This window comes from Myotis nattereri (genome assembly GCF_964212035.1).
Source record: "Myotis nattereri genome assembly, chromosome: 3".
Classification (NCBI taxonomy): domain Eukaryota; kingdom Metazoa; phylum Chordata; class Mammalia; order Chiroptera; family Vespertilionidae; genus Myotis; species Myotis nattereri.
In genome coordinates this window covers 51,998,866-52,019,120 of record NC_138077.1, presented here as the reverse complement: position 1 = coordinate 52,019,120, position 20,255 = coordinate 51,998,866, and the positions used below count along the sequence as shown (strand labels likewise).

At 40.5% G+C, this 20,255-nt stretch overlaps 1 protein-coding gene across 1 annotated transcript in view; it reads left to right on the top strand.

Annotated features, from left to right (window-relative positions):
* The window catches only part of LSG1 (large 60S subunit nuclear export GTPase 1), a 28,158-nt gene extending 9,078 nt beyond the window's left edge, over positions 1 to 19,080 (top strand). The window contains exons 6-14 of the mRNA XM_081086658.1: positions 390 to 450; positions 1,569 to 1,745; positions 4,352 to 4,765; positions 7,168 to 7,269; positions 7,422 to 7,565; positions 9,450 to 9,573; positions 12,339 to 12,418; positions 13,950 to 14,123; positions 17,805 to 19,080. Coding sequence (XP_080942784.1) covers positions 390 to 450; positions 1,569 to 1,745; positions 4,352 to 4,765; positions 7,168 to 7,269; positions 7,422 to 7,565; positions 9,450 to 9,573; positions 12,339 to 12,418; positions 13,950 to 14,123; positions 17,805 to 17,984 — 1,456 coding nt within the window. The 3' untranslated portion in view covers positions 17,985 to 19,080. The remainder of the gene's footprint in view (positions 1 to 389; positions 451 to 1,568; positions 1,746 to 4,351; positions 4,766 to 7,167; positions 7,270 to 7,421; positions 7,566 to 9,449; positions 9,574 to 12,338; positions 12,419 to 13,949; positions 14,124 to 17,804) is intronic.
* The last annotated feature ends 1,175 nt before the right edge of the window (positions 19,081 to 20,255 follow it).

Below are 20,255 nucleotides of genomic sequence, written 5' to 3'. Positions count from 1 at the left end.
ACGGTTTAGATTAAGTACTGAATATGTGGTAGACCTCGCTTTATCTCTCCAGGAGAAGTTACTAGAAGATCCAGTTAAAATTTTAGCAATGAAATATCATCAGAGCTGTTAGTATAAGAGCAGGACAATATTATGATTATGAGCATGGCCCCTGGTCCATACTACCTTAGTTCCCATTCTGGTTCCATCAGTTGGTAGCTGGCAACCTTGGACAAGTTACTTAATTGTTCTCAGCTTTAGTTTCCTCATTATAAACGGGGAATAATTGTACCTTAAAAAGTTAAACATGTCAAATGCTTACTATATGGAAAATGTTAGCTTCTCTTACTAAAAGGTCAGCATTTCCTTTCACTTCACAATGATTGGAATATCTCACATTTGTTTTGCAGCGATATCGTGGTCCAGATAGTAGATGCTCGAAACCCACTCCTGTTTAGATGTGAGGATTTGGTAAGTAAAGTGTCCTAAGATTCAAATCTAACAACCTTGGAGGAGCAGTGGGAGAACAGCATCACTGATAGAAATACTCTAGACAAGCGTTCTGGACTCTCCTCCAGCTTTGTTTAGTTAGGTAGGCCTTTCCTCCGAGGGTTAAAAGCTTTCGTAACGCGACTGGTTGTGACAGATGTTTTCTCTTCTCAATCAGTTGTTTCTGTCAGCAGGAAGACACAAACACTGATGTGAACTTTCCAGCTTTTCGTTTAGAAGCCACTTTGTTAATAGACATTTGCCAGTGTTTCTCATTTTTTTGAGACACCAGTCAAAATAGCATTTTACTTACTTTGATATATTCCTGGTTATTTTACTTTTTATCCATCCCATTAAGTTTTCCCTCCTCACACTTTAGTTATTACCCCCTGTGGCGGTTTACAAATAAACTAAGTGTGTAAGCCACCACAGGGGCTAATAAGGTATGAGAATCGCATGAAATAATGCAGTATAGGCTTTGAATTAATAAAGCACACGTGAAGTTTTCCTACTGAGGACCATAGTAGTAATAGTCCAGATTATTTTAAAATCCACTGGTAAATAGCATGAATCTTAATGGTGAAATTCCTAGGAAGTCAGCTTTTATACTTCTGGTATATTTCCTAATGCAGAACCAAACTTGGGAATTTATTTCAGTGACGTAGTCTTGGTTTTCTTTTAGAATTCAAAAATAATTTTTACAGTAAATATTGTTGGCTGTCATCACGAGGCTGCAAAATAGTCCCTGCTGGCCAACAAATCTAGTTACGCAGTTGTTGTTGTTTTTAACTTGTTTAAACGGAACAGTTCAGCACTATTAAAGACAAAAGGACCTGTTTTACAACAAGGCAGGAAAGCATTTTTACCTCTTCCAATTTCTTACGTTGAGAATATTTCTTTATGTGACCTCACTTCTTTTCAAAGTTTACTGAGAGGGTCAGTAGAATGTGCCATGATTAAAAATATTTAAATTAAGAATGATATAAAAAAGGGCAGTGAAAACTTTTAGTTGTAGGTGGGGGGGGGGGGGTTCTTCAGTATAATTAGCCTAATTTTTACTTGTTGAAAGAAGCCTTTCTAATTATATTTGTCTTGCCTAGGAATGTTATGTGAAAGAAATAGATGACGACAAGGAGAATGTGATTCTGATAAATAAGGCAGACTTGTTGACTTCTGAGCAGCGGAGCGCCTGGGCCACATACTTTGAAAAAGAAAATGTGAAGGTGGTTTTCTGGTCAGCTTTGGCTGAAGCCATCCCACTAATTGATGACTCTAAGGTAACCTGCGGGACTTTTCCAGGTTGGGTTTCAGGGAGATTAATGGAAATTTGGGGGGTTGGTTTGTTTATTTTTTCCCTAAGTGCTATGATAGTAGGAGGACCTATAGCAGTGATGGCGAACCTTTTGAGCTCGGCGTGTCAGCATTTTGAAAAACCCTAACTTAACTCTGGTGCCGTGTCACATATAGAAATTTTTTGATATTTGCAACCATAGTAAAACAAAGACTTATATTTTTGATATTTATTTTATATATTTAAATGCCATTTAACAAAGAAAAATCAACCAAAAAAATGAGTTCGCGTGTCACCTCTGACACGCGTGTCACCTCTGACACGCGTGTCATTGGTTCGCCATCACTGACCTATAGAAAAATGGGTGACAAGGTGACATCTCTGCCATCCCCTTGCAGTTTCTTCAGCCCAGGAGCACGACTTGCTTTATAGCCAGGTACAAACATTTTACACGGTAACCAAATGTCTGTGAAGCGTTTTCTGTGCCTCATCTCATTTGAAGTCCTGGAGTAGGTAGATAGGTGACTCAGTGGAATCCTATTTTCTTTTCATTAGCCGGAAAACAGAGATTTAGAAAGCTTAGATACTGGACCCAATTGAAAAGAAGTAAGAAATGGTGGGCCTTGAAAATGACTTCAGGTTTTCTCACTGCGCAGAATATAGTCAAACACTGTTGCAGTTAAATATTTTACCCTTTGTTCTTCCTGCATGATCCTACAATAATAATCTGCTTTGTGTTGATATTTACTGCTGTGTTGCTGGCAATTACCTGAAAGAAGTTGGGGTGCTTCACTGGGCTGGAAAAAATTTAGCTAAATCAGAAAACAGGTCTAATGAAGCAAGTTCATTCTACATATACATATGTGTGTGTGTGTGTGTGTGTGTGTGTGTTTGGCTAAGTTGACTTGTGCATGCGCAATACACATGGGATCCCCTGTTGCTGAATGTCTCTTTAGGGCTCACCAGCTAACTGTGGAATTGTTTCCATATCAGATTTTGGGTTAATAGTGTGTGTTTTGTGGAAGATACTTGTTTTTCCTTTTTAAAAGTTAGGCTCCATTTACTACTTCTAAGTCTTCTGAAATCTGTTTTTCATGATTTCCTAAAACAAAATGCCAGCTACCGTGTTATTATATATGGAATCACTTCTGTCAATTGACTCTCAAACATGGAATCATTAAAAGTAGTTTGATATTCACTATTTTCTCATCTATTTGAAGTTTGGTTCTTCTTCAATAGTTATTTGACCCCTTCTTATTTAAAAAAAATATATATAACATTTTTTTTGAGTTGAGTACCTCGGTTTACTCTTGGTCATCTGTTAAATTGCACTGCATTCCCCCAAAGATAGACTTTTCCTTTTTTTTTATTTTTCTGACCTCCCTGAGCTCACCTTAGAACACTTCTTTTTATTTTATTTATTTTTTAAGGGAGAGAGAGAGGAAGGGAGAGGGATAGAGAAATAGAAATACTGATGAGAGAAAAACATCATCAATCGGATGCCTCCTGCACACCCCCCATTGGGAATTGCACCCACAACCCCGGACGTGTGCCCAGACCGGGAATTGAACCGCAACCTCCTGGTTCCTGGGTCAATACAACCACTGAGCCACACCAGCTGGGCTGCCTCTTTCATATTTTAAAATTATTCAGGAGAGCACACAATGACTTCTTTACATTGATCATTTATCATAGAAATTGCTTCCAATTCCATGTTTCTGTTTGAGTTGCCAGGCATTATCATGAAATCATACCTATTTTCCCTCACATTTTGTTTACATCACTTTCCTAAAATCTAAGATACGTTTTTAACTGAGTTCATAATGTCCCCACCTGTGATAGCTACTCATGCTAACACTATAGATCATTTGAAAATGATGCAAGGTTTATTTACATCACTTCTAAATTCAAACCACTTCATCGTTGTTACAAATTAGTAATACTGTAAATTGCCTTGTTTCTGCTTTGTTATCAGTAGGAATTCAGAAGAATTAATACACCCATGAATAGTACATGATTTTATTTTTCTCCAAAGGAAATCTTTAATTGGTGAATAATTTCCATGTACAGAGTTGAGTTTTGTTGCTCCTACATTTTCCACCGGGAACTATCTCCAAGGGGTTTTGATTTACTAATGGCAATTACAAAAGAATAGCAGTTTCCTTAAACATTCAAACCACTGTCTTTAAAAATGTAAAATGAAACTCAAATTACAAACTAAACCCTTCTTCCTTTGTGTAGAGAAGAAAATGTTTTATTGTTAATGAAAAATGCTTTGTTTTCTTCTGCAGTCCATTGCAAAATAATGTATGGCCAAAGAATTCAGCTTGACGCAGGCTTTCCTAAACCCGTGCTTTCTTTAAAGATTTATCTGTTACAAAAGTAATACATATTACTGTACAAAGTTCAAATCATACAGAAAGGTATAAAGGGAAGGCCCACTGCTCCTCCCCTCCGCCAAGGGCACCTTTTCTGGTCTCCTTCATAACTTGTCCTGTGTTCATCGTAGATAACCAACTCGAGTATTTTCACTGGAGCGAAAAAGTACAGTTATACAGTTTTGAACTTTTGTGTTTTCTGTTATTTCATCAGGAACAAGCAGATGCAGATGCTGAAGAAGCCAACAGAACTGACTCTGAAAACTCCAGCTGTGATGAGGCTGAAATTCTACAAGGTGAGACTCGACATCTAGAGAGGGATCCTCTCTCACTTAGTGAAGTTGTTACTAGTGATGAAGACGACAGTGAGTATGAGGACTGTCAGGAGGAGGAGGAGGAGGATTGGCAGACATGTTCGGAAGAGGACAGCAACCCTGACGAAGAAGCCTGTGGCCAGGACTGGCAGGAAAGCTGTACTGTGGAAGCCAAGGCTCAGGGCAGGAAAACCCCGCAGAAGAGGCAAACGCGCAATTTCAGCCACCTGGTATCAAAGCAGGAGCTACTGGAGATCTTTAAGCAGCTGCACACTGGGAAGAAGGTGAAAGATCAGCACCTTACTGTTGGACTGGTAAGATGAAATGTGTCATAAATTTGTTACCACCTGAGGGTCTTTAATTCTCCATTCTTGGTAGCTGCACCGGAACCCCAGAGACCAATCAGGCATCATAGGGAATGCCCCACTGCCATCGTGGGAGTGGGCAGTGTGACAGACAAAGCCCAACTCAAAACAGTGATTTTCTCAAGGCTTATATTGGTTATGGCCCTGTTCATATTAGTCTTCACTTTTTCCAGTTCACTGCCTATCATGTGACTTACCAAGCGGTACTAGAATGAGGTTGTCTTTGGACTTCTGGTCTGATGTTCTTAGGTTTAGGTAAGATGGGCTTTTAGGTAAGGTAGGCTTTTGGCAACTTACTGTGATCCTTGACAACTTATACTCTAAGTGTTTCAGAAGTGTGTTTGGGAGAATCCCAGTATCCTGGGGACAGGGAAAATAGGATAAATGTTTTAGTTGCATAAACACTGCAAATAAAGGAAAGGGGATTGCATTGCTAACTCCATATACCCTAAATCCCAGATAGCTGTGAAAAGTGCCCACACCTGAAGAGGGTACAGCCTGGTTCCAGTTGGCTGCATCTTTTAGCTAAGGAAATGTACAATGTTAGAGAGGGCATTTATTTTAAAGATCTTCCATCCAGGAGAACAAAATAGTGGAGGAAAGTAAATTTTCCGCATGTACCAGAAAACCAGCTTCCCTCATGTTTATGGAAATGTGAAGCAGCCTCCCTCCTGTAGAAATCCTAAAATAGGTTAATTTACTCATTCTGCAAACATTTATTGATCACATACTACATGCCACGCATCCTGCTAGGCCCTAGCCATGTACAGATAGTGTAGACAAGGCAGACACAGTCCCACCCTCCTAGATTTTGTAATCCAAGTAGAGAGGGGGACGTTTAATTCCCTATAGGAGTATATATCATGAGGGAACCTGATTGGGCGGGGGAGGATGACAGCAACAAAAATCCTCTCCCCTCAACCCCAACGAATAGCACTTAAGCATATAATAATATATCAGGTGATCAAGATATAAATACAAAACAGAAGAATATTGAAATTAATAAGCAGTTACCCGAAATCTTTTAAGAGGTTTATCTTAAAGTATGATGTAAGGTTTTGACAAGTGACCTTGGAAGGGCATCCAGACAGGCAAAAGGGAAATGTTCAAGCAGAGCAGGAGGAATGGGAAAGTGTGTTCATTGCATGGCATGTGATCGAGTGTGGTTAAAGTTTGAAGAGTGATGAGAGTTAAGACTGGAATGGTGGAAGTGTGTCCATTTTAAGTCTTGTTAATAGAGGTGAAAGTTTGGGATTTTATATTCAATGAGATTGGTATTTTCTAACCTTCCAGGCATGTTAATGGAGGATTTTTGGAACCATGTAAAAGAGTGGATTGGATTTGGAGGCCTGGGAGAAAGCCTGAGAAAAGGCATAGAACAAGGGTGGCATAATTTGAGCAAAAAGTTTGCTTGTCATTTTGAGAACAGCTTTTGTTCCTTTATATGATCCTGCTTGATCAGAGGCAACATGACATTTCCAATTTATTGATAGTTGGGGAGAGACAGAGGTGAAAGAATGGATAGTGTTTCACCCAGAACCCAAGAGTAATTGAAGAGTTTTAGTAGCTTGATAACCCACCTCAGCTCATTGTGTCATTTGGCATTTTTGGCCAGCAAGACAGAAACTTGTTAATGTTATTAAAAATAATCAGCCCGGCTGGTGTGGCTCAGTGGTTGAGTGTCAACCTATGAACCAGGAGGTTGAGGTTCGATTCCTCGTCAGGGCACATGCCTGGGTTGCAGGCTCAATAATTGTATGTTGTGATAATGAAAATATCTGTGATGCTCAGCTTCACCCAATGGGAGAACCAATGGGAACTGAAATGCCTGTAGATGGGAAGAGGGAGGGGAAGAGCTGGGAACAAGGTGGTAAGTTTTACTGGAGCATCTGCTGTGATAGCAAAACTTATAAAAATAAAATGTACTGCTCTGGCTGGTTTGGCTCAGTGAATAGTGTCGGCCTGCAGACTGAAGGGTTCCATGTTCAATTCCGGCCAAGGGCACATGCCTGGGTTACGGGCTCGATTCTCAATGGGGGGCATTCAGGAGGCAGCCAAATCAGTAATTCTCATCATTGATGTTTCTATCTCTCTGTCCCTCTCCCTTCCTCTCTGAAATCAATAAAAGTATATTTTAAAAATAAATAGAATGTACTATTCATCACTGGGGATGAATGTGAACAAATACCCATACCACAGGTGGGAAAATGTCTGACAACAAACAACGTATATTTCAAATAACCTTTGGAAGCAACCAGACTCATGTTAGTGTTGCCAGTATTTATATCAAATCTTCGGATCTTTGATAGGTGTGCTGTTTGACTATTCAGTAACTTCTGAGTCTCTTCTAGGTGGGCTACCCAAATGTTGGTAAGAGTTCAACAATCAACACTATCATGGGCAACAAGAAAGTATCTGTGTCTGCCACACCTGGTCACACCAAGCATTTTCAGGTATTTATTGCTACAGCATTGGCCTCTGTATTTCCTACTCAGCCAATTCCTCCATCTGGGTATTTTCTGAAGTTCTCTGTCACTCATGTGCTGCTCTTCCTCCCCTTTCTCCTCTGTATGCCCAGCATAAAATCCTCTTACTTGTCTTTCAGACTCTCTTTGTGGAGCCTGGCCTCTGCTTATGTGACTGCCCAGGCCTGGTGATGCCATCCTTTGTCTCTACCAAGGCTGAGATGACTTGCAATGGAATCCTCCCAATTGACCAGATGAGAGATCACGTTCCACCTATATCACTCATATCCTTTCTGCTTGGTAAAGACCCTGGTTGTTACGTGTGAATTGGGGCTTCACGTTTATTGTGGACATTGTCTTGCATTGATGTATTCAGGACTGATAATCTGAGAATGAAAAATCTAAAGTATTTGCTAGTGCTCTGCCCAAGTTTATACAGTCAGAGAGCATCAGGACTTCAGAATTGGAACCCCACGGCCTGGTTGCAGCAGGGTAGCCTGGTATAAATGGAGGATCCCAACCTGGGATCTCAGCCTCCAATTGCAGAGCTGCTGGAATTCTGACACTGCCATTTAACTACTTGAGTGACCTTGGAAAACTTGCCCAACCTTCCAGAGTCATTTCTTTTACTGGTAATAATAGCTGCCTCCCAATCAGTTATGAGAATTGAATCGTTACAGCTAACATTTACCGAATGCTATGTACTTTCCCAAACACTTGCCAACTCATACCTCATTTAATTTTCAAGACAACCCTTGAGGTGGATACTGCACGATTTCTTTCTTTTTTTCTTTTTTTTTTCAGAGAGGAAGGGAGAGCGAGAGAGAGAGAAACCTCAATGATGAGAGAGAATCATTGATTGGCTGCCTCCTGCACGCCTCCCACTGGGAATCCAGCCCATAACCGGGCATATATCCTGACCAGGAATCGAACTGTGACCTCCTGGTACATAGGCCTATGCTCAACCACTAAGCCATGCTGGCTAGGCCCTGCATGGTTCTTGACAAGACTTTTAATGACTGCACTTAAGACCACAGCTTTTTGTTTACCCCAATTTATTTTCTCTTTCTATAAGAAATAAGTAAAAATTTATTTACCATGATAAATAAAATATCATACATTTCTAAAATAGAGTACAGTTGTTCAAAAGAACACATAAAGTACAGCATAGGGCAGTGATGGCGAACCTATGACGCGTGTCAGAGGTGACGCGTGTCAGGTGATGCGTGTCAGAGGTGACACGCGAACTCATTTTTTTGGTTGATTTTTCTTTGTTAAATGGCATTTAAATATATAAAATAAATATCAAAAATATAAATAAGTCTTTGCTTTACTATGGTTGCAAATATCAAAAAATTTCTATATGTGACACGGCACCAGAGTTAAGTTAGGGTTTTTGAAAATGCTGACACTCCGAGCTTAAAAGGTTCACCATCACTGGCATAGGGAATATACTCAATAATATTGCAATAACTAGGTATGGTGCCAGGTGGGTACTGCAATTATTGAGGGGAGCACTTTGCAAAGTATATGATTGTCTAACCACTATGCTGTACACCTGAAACTCATACGAAATAATACTGAAAGTAAACTGTAATTGAAAAATAAGGGGAAAGAGAGAGAATGTACTAAATCTTTTATAGCAACCTGGATGAATCTCAAAAAATGTATTGCAAGCCAGATTAGGTTGGGTTCTGTGGAGGATGCTGGCATGAGTCTGATGTGGATCCTGCCCTTTCAGGATTCGTTCTGTCAGGACTATGGGTCATGTACATAAGTAACCGTGGTACAAGATAGAAAGTCGTAGGTGGGTTAAGAAAAATCTGTGGGAGAAAAAAAAAATTCTCCTTACATGGTCATAAGAATTAGAAACAGACTCTCTGCTTTATGTTCGAATTGGGATTATCTCACAAATTGATTGTTGGTTTAGGTAAAAATTTGTCAACTTTAAGATGTATTTCAGAGATTTTAATAATTATTTAAAAGGATTCATTGGTGCATAAGGCTTTGTTTAAAAGGGGAAAAAAAATTTTAATTAATGAATAACTACTTCTCTTTTAGAGAGGTGAAAAGGTTTTGCCATAGAAGTGCTGACATACCATGTTCTTACAAGCATGTGCCAGACACTAGGGGACAGTTCAAGGGAATGGTTTCCTTGACAAGCTTACGTTTGCCAGAATATTCCAAGACATGTTTTAGAATCTACCTATGGCATTAGCATCATAAAGCCTAGAGAGGATGAAGATCCCCAGCGGCCTCCAACATCAGAAGAACTGCTGACAGCTTATGGATGTGAGTTGTGGTTTGTATTAAAACATGAACAAAAAATAAAGTTAATGAGAGAAATAGTCCTCTGCAAAGATACAAATTCAGAATTTTTCCTTAGCATTTGTCATGTCCTCTTCCAGAGTTGATATTTTTGTTTTCTCTGTTGGCCTTGCCTGTAAAGTGGCCTCCAGGTATCTGGTTCGATGGTGGCTTCAGGGTCCACAGGTAGCTTAGCGAGGAGAGCAGAGGCCACCTGAGTGCTATTTTTTTTTTTAAATATATTTTATTGATTTTTTACAGAGAGGAAGGGAGAGAGATAGTCAGAAACATTGATGAGAGAAAAACATCGATCAGCTGCCTCCTGCACATCCCCCACTGGGGATGTGCCCGCAACCCAGGTACATGCCCTTGACCAGAATCGAACCTAGGACCTTTCAGTCCGCAGGCCGACGCTCTATCCGCTGAGCCAAACCGGTTTTGGCCACCTGAGTGCCATTTCACTTCAGTGTGTGAAGTGCTTTCTAAAGGTTAGAGAAGGAGATGCTTTGTATTCTTTGTCTCTTTCCCTTCACCTCAGAAACCACTCCCTGGGGAGAGGCATCCTTTATACTCGCCTGGTCTCGGGCCCTTCCCATGTAGAGGCCTCGATGTGGCCGTGTTCAGAGCCCCCACAGGGAGCACAGGGCCTGTCAGCAGTTGCCACTCGCTTCTAAAGGAAAGGCCCACGGGACATGCACCGCTTTGATGATACCCAAGTGTAGGCACTAGTTCTGATCTGAGGCTAGGTTGGCTTTTTCTGGAGACTTCTCCCAAAACGGAAGAAAATTAGTGTGCTTATCAGAGCAGGATAAGAGAGTAATGAGGGGAGCGTCAGAAGGGAAAACCCTTAGAGTGGGACAGAGCAGCTAGGATAGGGAATAGGGACACAAAGCCTCTTCCTTCCCCTTCCATCAACCCCTGTCAGCCTCATTCAACATTAAAATGAGTCCACACTCTCCCACCTCCATGTTTTTACCTCAATTCCATGTGGGAGTTCCTTTAGTCTATCATTTCTCCAGTTGGTTGTAATTTATTTACCTTAAATACAAACTTCAAAGGTTGTCTGGGGGAACCTGTGTCTACTTAAAGGGGTAGCAATGTTAGAAGCATTTCTGTGCATGTGTGACCTGCCTTTAAAAGAATTGTCACCAGCCTGGGAAGGAGTTCAGTTCATTTTATTATTTCCTGGCAGACAAAGGTGATTTGATAGGGACAATGCTTAAGTCAGACCTTGAACCTACCAAAGTTGAGAGGCTTTTTTTTCTTTAATGTATTTTTTATTGATTTCAGAGAGAAAAGAAGAGGGAGAGAGAGATAGAAACATCAATAATGAGAGAGAATCATTGATCGGCTGCCTCCTGCATGTCCCACAGTGGGGATCGAGCCTACAACCTGAGCATATGCCCTTGCCTGGAATTGAACCCAGGACCCTTCAGTCCGCAGGCCGACGTTCTATCCATTGAGCCAAACCAGCTAGGGCTAAGATGAAAGACTTTAACAAGGATGGATACTAAGCACTTGTGTTAAGACTGGTATAATCACAATTCACAGAACTAGAAGAGACCCTAAAGATCGCCCCACCTCTTGCTCCCCTTTTTTAACAAGTAATCTGAAATCAAAGCATGAACTAACTTGCCCAAGGTGGTGTCTGGTCAGTGGCACAGCCTGGATGAGAACCCGTTTTTCCTAATCTTTCCAGGACACTGAGCAAGTTAGAGAAAGGAAAATGCCTTTTTGTAGGCAGGGATGACCACACATGAACAGTTTCTAAGGTCGCCATCTGCAGGTTCATAAAGAATAGTCTCCGGCAGTTACTTTTAAAAGATGTTGTTAAATAATTCTTGATTTAATTTATTTCTTTAAATAAAAGTGAAATTGAGCGTCCGTCCATATGTTTGTTAACCATTTATGTTTCTTTTGGAAATCACCTTGTTTCTATGCATTATTTGTTTTTATCTTGATTTGTAGGAGTTCCTTGTTACATGTGCCACAAATGTTTCCCCAATGTTTATGGTTTCTTTAACATAGAAATATTTTTAATAGACTGGATTGTTGTTGTTGTTTTCTTTTTGGCATTTTACTTGGGGAAGACCATTTCTATCCCAAGAGGATAAAACTATTTTCCTCTAATATCTTTTCTTATTTAAAACCTTTAGATTTTTAATCTGCCTGAATCTGCTTTTTTGTGTGAGGTGAACTCTAGGATTCTAACTATTCTAAACAGAAAGAGCCAGCACACAGCTAGTATGTGAGGGAGCTGAGTTTTGAACCCAACCTGGCTGCCAACGCCTATATTCTTATCTGCTGTGCTCTGCTCCTCCCTTCTAATTGAGTTAGTAGTAAAAGGATCTTCGCTGTCTCTCTGGGAAACTGGAAAAACTGTGGGGATATACATAAGAAAACTTGCTCTATTGCTTTTGGTTTTGCTAATAATGACAACATAGCATTCTACAAGTAGCCTCCTTGAATGTTTAAAATCAAGAAATGAAAGAAGTGGTGTAGAAAGAAGTTGCATTGTTTCACAGTGTGGTGCTAGGATATCAGATAAAACCATATGGTCTATTCTCCTGGGTTATCAAATGTTTTTATCATGTGAACCAAAATATTTTCTACAATGATTATTGACTTTTCAAAGTAGAAAGTATGGATGCTAGTGCATTAAGGGAAAGGTCTAAGTTATCACCACACTTGTTTTATTGTGATGTTCTGTCTTCTAACTTAGGTTTTGCAAAATTCCTTTCTCCTCACAGATATGCGAGGATTCATGACAGCGCACGGGCAGCCAGACCAGCCTCGGTCTGCACGCTACATCCTGAAGGATTATGTCAATGTAAGGGAACCCTGCTTCTTGTTGCTCTTAAATAAACAGGTCTTCTTTCTCCATGGTATGACTTTAGAAAATGGCTACCTGTTAAGTTATAAAGGAGATATTTTCTCATTGAGATTGTTTTATAACTAGATTTATAGTTTTGATCCGGGAGAGCTAGCATCATATAAAGCAATAAAGTAGACTGACAACCTAATAGGAAGGAGACGAAGGTCTCTGAACACCTGGTTTTTCCACTCCTATAACATAGTCTTCCCTGTAATACAGTGTTCATATGTCTTTCTCCTTACATTTATCTAGTAACAACAATAATAATAGCTAACATTTATTCAAAGCTAAACCCTGCTGGGAATACTTTCAAATGTTTTACGTTTATTATCTCACTAAAAATACATAACAAGTCTGTGAGGTTATTATTTCCATATTATAAATGAGGGCATGCTAAGTTTTGGATTTTCTTCATCAATAGAGGAGGAACTAATAGTACCTATCTCATGAGATTATTATGGAAAATAAAAGTGAGCAGGCATATTCTCTTGCCTTCAATTCAGGGAGAAAGTAGTTAATGGAATATTTATATGGATAAATTATTTGTTTACAATTTATAAAACTGGAGGATGGGAAGGTGCATTAAAAATAATAGGTTTTCAAGTGTTTATGATGGAAGAGGGAAATCTGCACCCAGTGAACAACTGCAATCAGCCCAGGATCCCATTAGTACAGTCACTGTCCAGTTGTGTCCTAGTTTTTGCTTTGGAAAATATTCATCATAAGTCATACAAGTGTACTGAAAAGTGCATACTTTAATAGATATGCAAGTGGCAGAAACCGGTTTGGCTCAGTGGATAGAGCGTCGGCCTGCGGACTGAAAGGTCCCAGGTTCGATTCCGGTCAAGGGCATGTACCTGGGTTGCGGGCATATCCCCAGTAGGAGATGTGCAGGAGGCAGCTGATCGATGTTTCTCTCTCATCGATCTTTCTAGCTCTCTATCTCTCTCCCTTCCTCTCTGTAAAAAATCAATAAAATATATTTGAGAAAAAAAAAATAGATATGCTAGTGAAGTAAAAAGGAGCACAGAGTCCTAGCTGGTTTGGCTCAGTGGATAGAACATCGGCCCGTGGACTGAAGTGTCCTGGGTTCTATTCTATTCAAGGGCACATACCTTGATTACAGGCTCAATCCCAGACCCTGGTTGGAGCACATGCGGGAGGCAGTGTTTCTTTCCCTCCCTCCCTCCCTCCCTGAAAAACAATAATAATAAATGAAAAAAATATCCTCTGGTGAGGATTTTTTTTTTAAAAAAGGAGCAGAGAAGATTTTATTCTTGCCTGGGGACTATGGCAGGAGGCTAGGCCTCTAGAACACCAAGGATCATCATCAGTTTATTAGGACTCATCCGTTGCAGTTAACCAAAACTCAACTTAGCTAATTTAATCAAAAGCGGAAGGCTCCATCAGAGTGTGCCTGGTTGAGATGCCTTGTCTGACAGGTGGCATTTGTGATGCGCTGATACCATTCATACTGTCTTTATAGGGTAAACTCCTGTACTGTCATCCTCCTCCGGGGAGAGATCCCCTGACCTTTCAGTATCAACACCAGCGACTACTGGAGAACAAATGGAATGGTGGTGAAATGAAAATGCAGCCAGGTCGGAATAAAAAAGCAAAACAGATTGAAAATGTTGTTGACAAAACTTTTTTCCATCAAGTAAGTTTTAAAGCTTTTCTTAATTTCTCATCCAACACGTTTTGTGTAACAGCTTTGTTGGCATACAATTTACACATCATAAAGTTCACCCTTTTAAAATATACAATTCAGTAGTTTACATTATATTCACAGAGTTGCACAACCTTAACCACTATCTAATTTTAGAACGTTTTTATCACTCCAAAAAGAAACTCCATACCCATTAATAGTCACTCCGAATTCCCCTTTCCCATTAGGCTCTGCCCACCACTAATCTACTTTCTCTATAGATTTGCCTATTCTGGACATTTTTGTAAATGGATTCATACACTATGCAGTCTTTGTGATGGGTATCTTTAACTTGGCATAGTGACTTCAAGGTTCATCCATGAATCAGTACTTTATTCCTTTTTATTGCCAAATAATATTTCATTGAAAGGATAGACCACATTTTGTTTGTTCATTTATCAGTTGATGGACATCTGGGTTGTTTCCATTTTTTGTCTATTATGAATAATGCTGCTGTGAACATTCATGGGCATGTTTTGTGTGGACATATATTTACTGTTCTCTTGGGTATGTTTTTAGGAGTAGGATTGCTGGGTCATATGGTAACTCCACATTAACTTCCCAAAGTGGCTGCACCATATTACATTCTCACCAGCATGTATGAGAGTTCCAATTTCTCCACATCCTTGCCAGTATTTATTTTCTTTTTTATATTAGCCATCCTGCTATGTGTGAATTGGTACCTCATGATTTTGATTTGTACTTCCCTAATGACTAGTTGTATGAGCATCTTTTCATGTGCTCATTGGCATACATATATATCTCTTCTCTGGAGGATTCTCTATTGTTGAATTGTAAGAGTTCTTTGTATAGTCTGGATATGAACCTTTGTCCTACTTACTAGGGGCCCAGTGCACAATTCGTGCACCTTGAAAGGAACTGTGTGCCACGAGGCTGCAGTGAGCACAGCGGTGGGTCTCTGCCCATCCTCCGCACCCCTACCCAGCCCCTCCCGCCGCGGCCCCTGTCCCCTGTCTGCTGGCAGCCCTGCTGCTGCTCCCACGAGCTGACAGCGCTGGCCCTGCTTGCACCTGCTGATGGCACAGAGTGATTGGGGCCGGCGCCAGCAGTGGGTGTGAGCAGCGGCTGCTGCCCCGATCGCCCCTGAGGGGCAATCGGGGCTGGCAGCTGCCGCTTACACCTGCTGACGGCGGGACCTCAGCACACAGGAGCAAAACATTTTCTGTAATCACCAGAGGCTTGTCTCGACAGCGACCAGCACCCCGCCTTGGTCTGGTGGCCCCACTCCCCTGCTCCACATCCCGCCATGGCCAACACCCACCATGTTCCATGCTCTGCCGCCTGCTGCCAACACCTGGCATGTTCTGTGCGCACCCTCTGGTGGTCAGCGCACATCATATCGACTGGTTGTTCAGTTGTTCCGTCATTCGGCCTATTTGCATATTAGGGTTTTATACATACAGAATATATATATAGATCTGCAAATTTTTCTCCCATTTAGTAGATTGTCTTTTCTCTAAACCAACATATTTTAATCACAAGTTTATATCACAGGTACAATTTTTAAAATTTAAAAAAGTTTTTCAGTTATAGTTGACATACATAATACGTTAATTTTAGGTATGCAGCATAGTGATTAGACATTTATATAACTTACAAGTGGCCACCCGATAAGTCTAGTATCATTCACAAGTACAATTGTATATTACATTTTAAAGAGCAAATTTATGCGCAGAACATTTAAATCATATAATTGTACCTAATATATATTAATGTTTTTGTATCTACTATTCCCCCCCAAAAAAAATGGAGTGCAGGGGTCATGTGTATGCAGAGAATGATTTTTTCTGTATTTGTGTGGTGCCTTATTTGTGCCCCACACAGTGATCATGGTGAGGCACACCAAGCAGGTATATTATTCCCACTTTACTATTAAAGACATTGAGGCTTCAGGAGGCTAAGTGAGCTACCTCAGGACACTTGTTTGAAATGGCAAAGCTGGACTAGAACTTTGGTTGTTGTGGCTCCTAGTTTGAACTATTTCCAAGTCTACCAGTGTTTAGAAGAAAAGTTACCAATATGCAGGAAGATTAGAAGTTCTTTCCTGAGCCTATTACTGTTATACAGGACATTTAAGTTAAAGTTTTAAGTTTTACAAGAAGTTTCTAAAGGTCATGAATAAGAAAGCTGAAAACTTTCAGTTTAGTTATAATATAATTAGGTATCTAGGTTTTAGTTTCTAGAGTAATGTACTATTCTAAGATCATGAAATCCTGCTTTATACTTGCAAATCATATTGGATTGAATTTTTTTCTACTAAGTAAACCTACATTTTTTTTGTTTGTTTATTTTACTTAAATCATAAGTTTTCAAAAAACTTTTTTGAGCACTACTATGTGCCAGCTATTACACCAGGACCTGGGATATCAAAATAAGACACAATTATTGCTTTCAGGGGGGGTCACATTCTAGCAAAGGGGAGACAGGCAAGTTAACAATTAACATAACATGTTAGGTCTAGCACAGGGGTATAAGTCAAGACTCTGTGAACCCAGACTGGAGAACAGTTATCTTGGAGCTGAGAGCAAAGTGGGAAAATGGGAACTGCAGAGAGGAAATGATATTTAAGCTGGACTTTGAGAGACAAATAAAAATGTGCCAGTTGGAAGGAGTGGTGAGGGCCAGATTTCCAGGCAGAAGGAGTAGCATGAACAAAGGCATAATGATCAGGAGTGTGGGGTTTATCATTAAAAGAGCCCACGTTGTAGGTGGCCTTACGTGCCCTGTGTGAGAATCTGAATGTGATTCGCCAGGCTACAAGGAGCCAGCAGAGATTTGTGAGGACAGGAAAAGAGAAACATGATCAGAGAACTTGTAGAAATGTGGATGCTGTCAAACAGTCCATCAGTCTTCAAAGGGAAGGCAGGGGAGGGTGAGGGCGGGTGGTAAGAGATCAACCAAAGGACTTGTATGCATGCATATAAGCATAACCAATGGACACAGACACTAGGGGGTGTGAGGGCATGTGCTGGGGGGTGGGGGTGGCCAATGGGGAAGAAAGGAGATATGTAATACTATATGTAATACTTTAAACAATAAAGAATTTTTTTTAAAAAAGAAAGAAATACGGATGCTGGATTATAAGAGTCTTATAGTAAGTGGCCCGGAGAAAGCTAATCAGCACCTCGGTTAGAGCAGTGGGGGGTAGATGGAGAGGAGGGGTAGACAGACAAAATTCTAAAGATGGGAGCAGCAGAACCTAGTGGCCAGCTGGCTGCATATGGTAGGTGAGGAAGACAGAGAGAGTGTCCTGTCTTGGCAGCCTGGCGGATTCTTTATACCACTCACTGAAATAAAGAATGGAGAATCCACTTCTAACTCAATTTAGATTGAGGCAGGTTGAATTTCGATATCAGGATAGAGATTTCCAGGAAGAAGCTAGTATGCTTCTAGTTATAGATGATATTTGAAGTGATGGAACTAAGGAAAGTTGAGGGGTGGGTGGGAATGAACTGAAGACAGAATGCTGAAAGCTTATCATTTAAGTAACAGGGAGCAAGTACCAGTGAGAGATGGAAGTCCCACTATCTTGGAGTTTCCATAAATAACACTATACATATCCTCTAAAGGAGACTGCTGATATCCTGAATAAGATTTCCTCTTATTTGCTAGGAAAATGTGAGAGCTTTGACCAAAGGAGTCCAGGCTGTGATGGGCTACAAGCCTGGGAGGGGCCTGGTGACTGCAGCTACTGTGAGCTCTGAGAGTGGGGCTGGGAAGCCCTGGAAAAAACATGGCAACAGAAATAAAAAAGAGAAAAGTCGTCGACTCTACAAGCACCTGGATACATAGGCACAACCGAAGTGGCATCTGCATTGTGCATCTGGAAAAGAACAGAAGCTGCTCCTGGCCTGTGGTGCTACAGGATGGACCTGCTCTGTGGCACACAGCCACACCCAGCGTCACTAGCAAGACCCAGGGCTCCTTGGAGCACCAGCTCTCAGGTAGTCATCTCGGAGCCCCGGAACCTCCTATGGGAGGCTGAATTAAGATGGGGGAAAGAATGATGTATATTTGTTTGTGTAAATATACACAAATGTATACTAATTTGTAAGTTGGGAAATTTTTGAAAAGATATTAAAATTAAATTGCCACTAACATTTTATTGGTTTATGTAGATACACTGCTATTTGGACATTCCACATTCTTTAGAAACAATTTTAATTTGTACAAACCTGACTGGGATTTTAGATGGATTCTTTTGAGTGAATTATTTAGATTAATTATTCTCAACTTCGCACGCCCCTGATATGGCAGAAGGCATATCAGATCTTGGAATTGGGTGTGGGAGGGTCTGGCGTATAGTTTTTAAAGGCCCGTGGAAAGCAGAACTGACTATTGAAAATCACCATCACATAAGCCACGACTACAGAGGGGAGCATTGAGAAAACAGGTAATTGGCTGGTTTTTATTTTAGGCATAGGAATCCCTGTGTCCTCAATACTTGTGACCATCAAGGGCAATTTACCTTATTTAAAGTCACAATCGTTCTAATATATTTATAATACACTGGCTGTTACAGCCTCTGACTTTTTTACTTTTGTCTCCCTTTTTTCTTTCTTTCTCTGAGCCTCATTCCCTTAACTCAGGTCATTACCGTAAAATGGACGTTCCCATGTACACAATTTTGTAAAATATATCAAAAGACCTACAGATACTACCCACCCCACCCCCCCAAATTCACCCATGAATTCACAGTTAAGTCTTTCCTTGAAAGGGGGGTGTAGGTAGGTGGGGGTGGGAAAACGGGATAAATGGGTACGGAAAGAGACTTGCTTTGGGGGATGGGCACATGATGCAGTGTGCAGATGTTTTTTTGAGCTATATACTTGAAACCTGTATGGTTTTGTAAGTCAGTGTCATCCCAATAAATTCAATTTAAAATATATATATATTTGAAAATGTGTTGTATCTAGGGAATGAAAAATTTACATTTATTTATTTAGTCAGTATTTATTAACCACCTACCATGTGACAGGAAGGACAGTCCAGAAAATGACCACAGTGGGGTAGGACCCAAAGCAGGAAGGAGCACTGCAGGATGGAAGGTAGCAAGTCCAGGCCACGGGTGGCCTTAGAGCCTGTGAAGGGATTCTCAATGTTTCCTCAAAAGTGGTGGTAAGTCAAGGAGGGTTTATACAGGTGAGGAATGAGATGTGTTCTAATTCTTCATTAAAAGATCGGTGAAAGGTTATTCCAGATCAACCAGACTTAGAAAAAGCAAAGCTAAAGGTGTTCCAAAATTGTGTTTATTATTGTTTTTTTAATCCTCATCTGAGAATATGTTTTCATTGATTCTAAAGAGAGAGGAGGGAGAGAGAGAAATATCCCGTACTCGCCTGGACTGGGGATCATACACACTATCTGGGTATGTGCTCTGACCAGGAATCAAACCTGCAACCCTTCAGTGCACAGGGAAGGTGCTCCAACCAACTGAGCCACATGGGCCAGGGCTCATTCCCTTTTATTTGAGAGAAATGAGACCGTCCAAAAAGCTCATGATGAAGAGGAGCAAGCATTGGCATGTCAAAGCATACTTGGTTCCATTTATTGAAGAACAGTCACAGGCAGATGGCAGAAACTCATACTGAATGGACAAAGCATGTGCTTACTGAAAGTATTATTCTAATGATAGTGTAATAGCTAAAACATGAGACTTTTTAGAAAGGAATATTAATATGCTTCCATGCTCCTGATTACTTTTGTAACAAGTTTATTGAGTGGGTATGGAGGGCAGCTGATCCATTTTCTCTCATATGCCATGCAAAGTCACCAATTTAAAGTGTACAACTTAATGGTCTTTAGTGTATCCAGGGTTGTTTCAACCATCACCACAGTCAATTTTACACGATCACCCAAAAACAAAGCCAAATCCCTTTAGTCATCAGTCCCCAATACTCCTCCCCCAGTCCTAAGCAACCATTCATCTAATTTACATGTAGGTTTGCCTATTCTACACATTTTATAAATGGAGTCACACTATGTGACTAGCTTTCACTTAACCCAATATCTTTAAGGTTTAGCCCTGTGAAAGCATCTATCAGTACTTCATTCCTTTTTTCT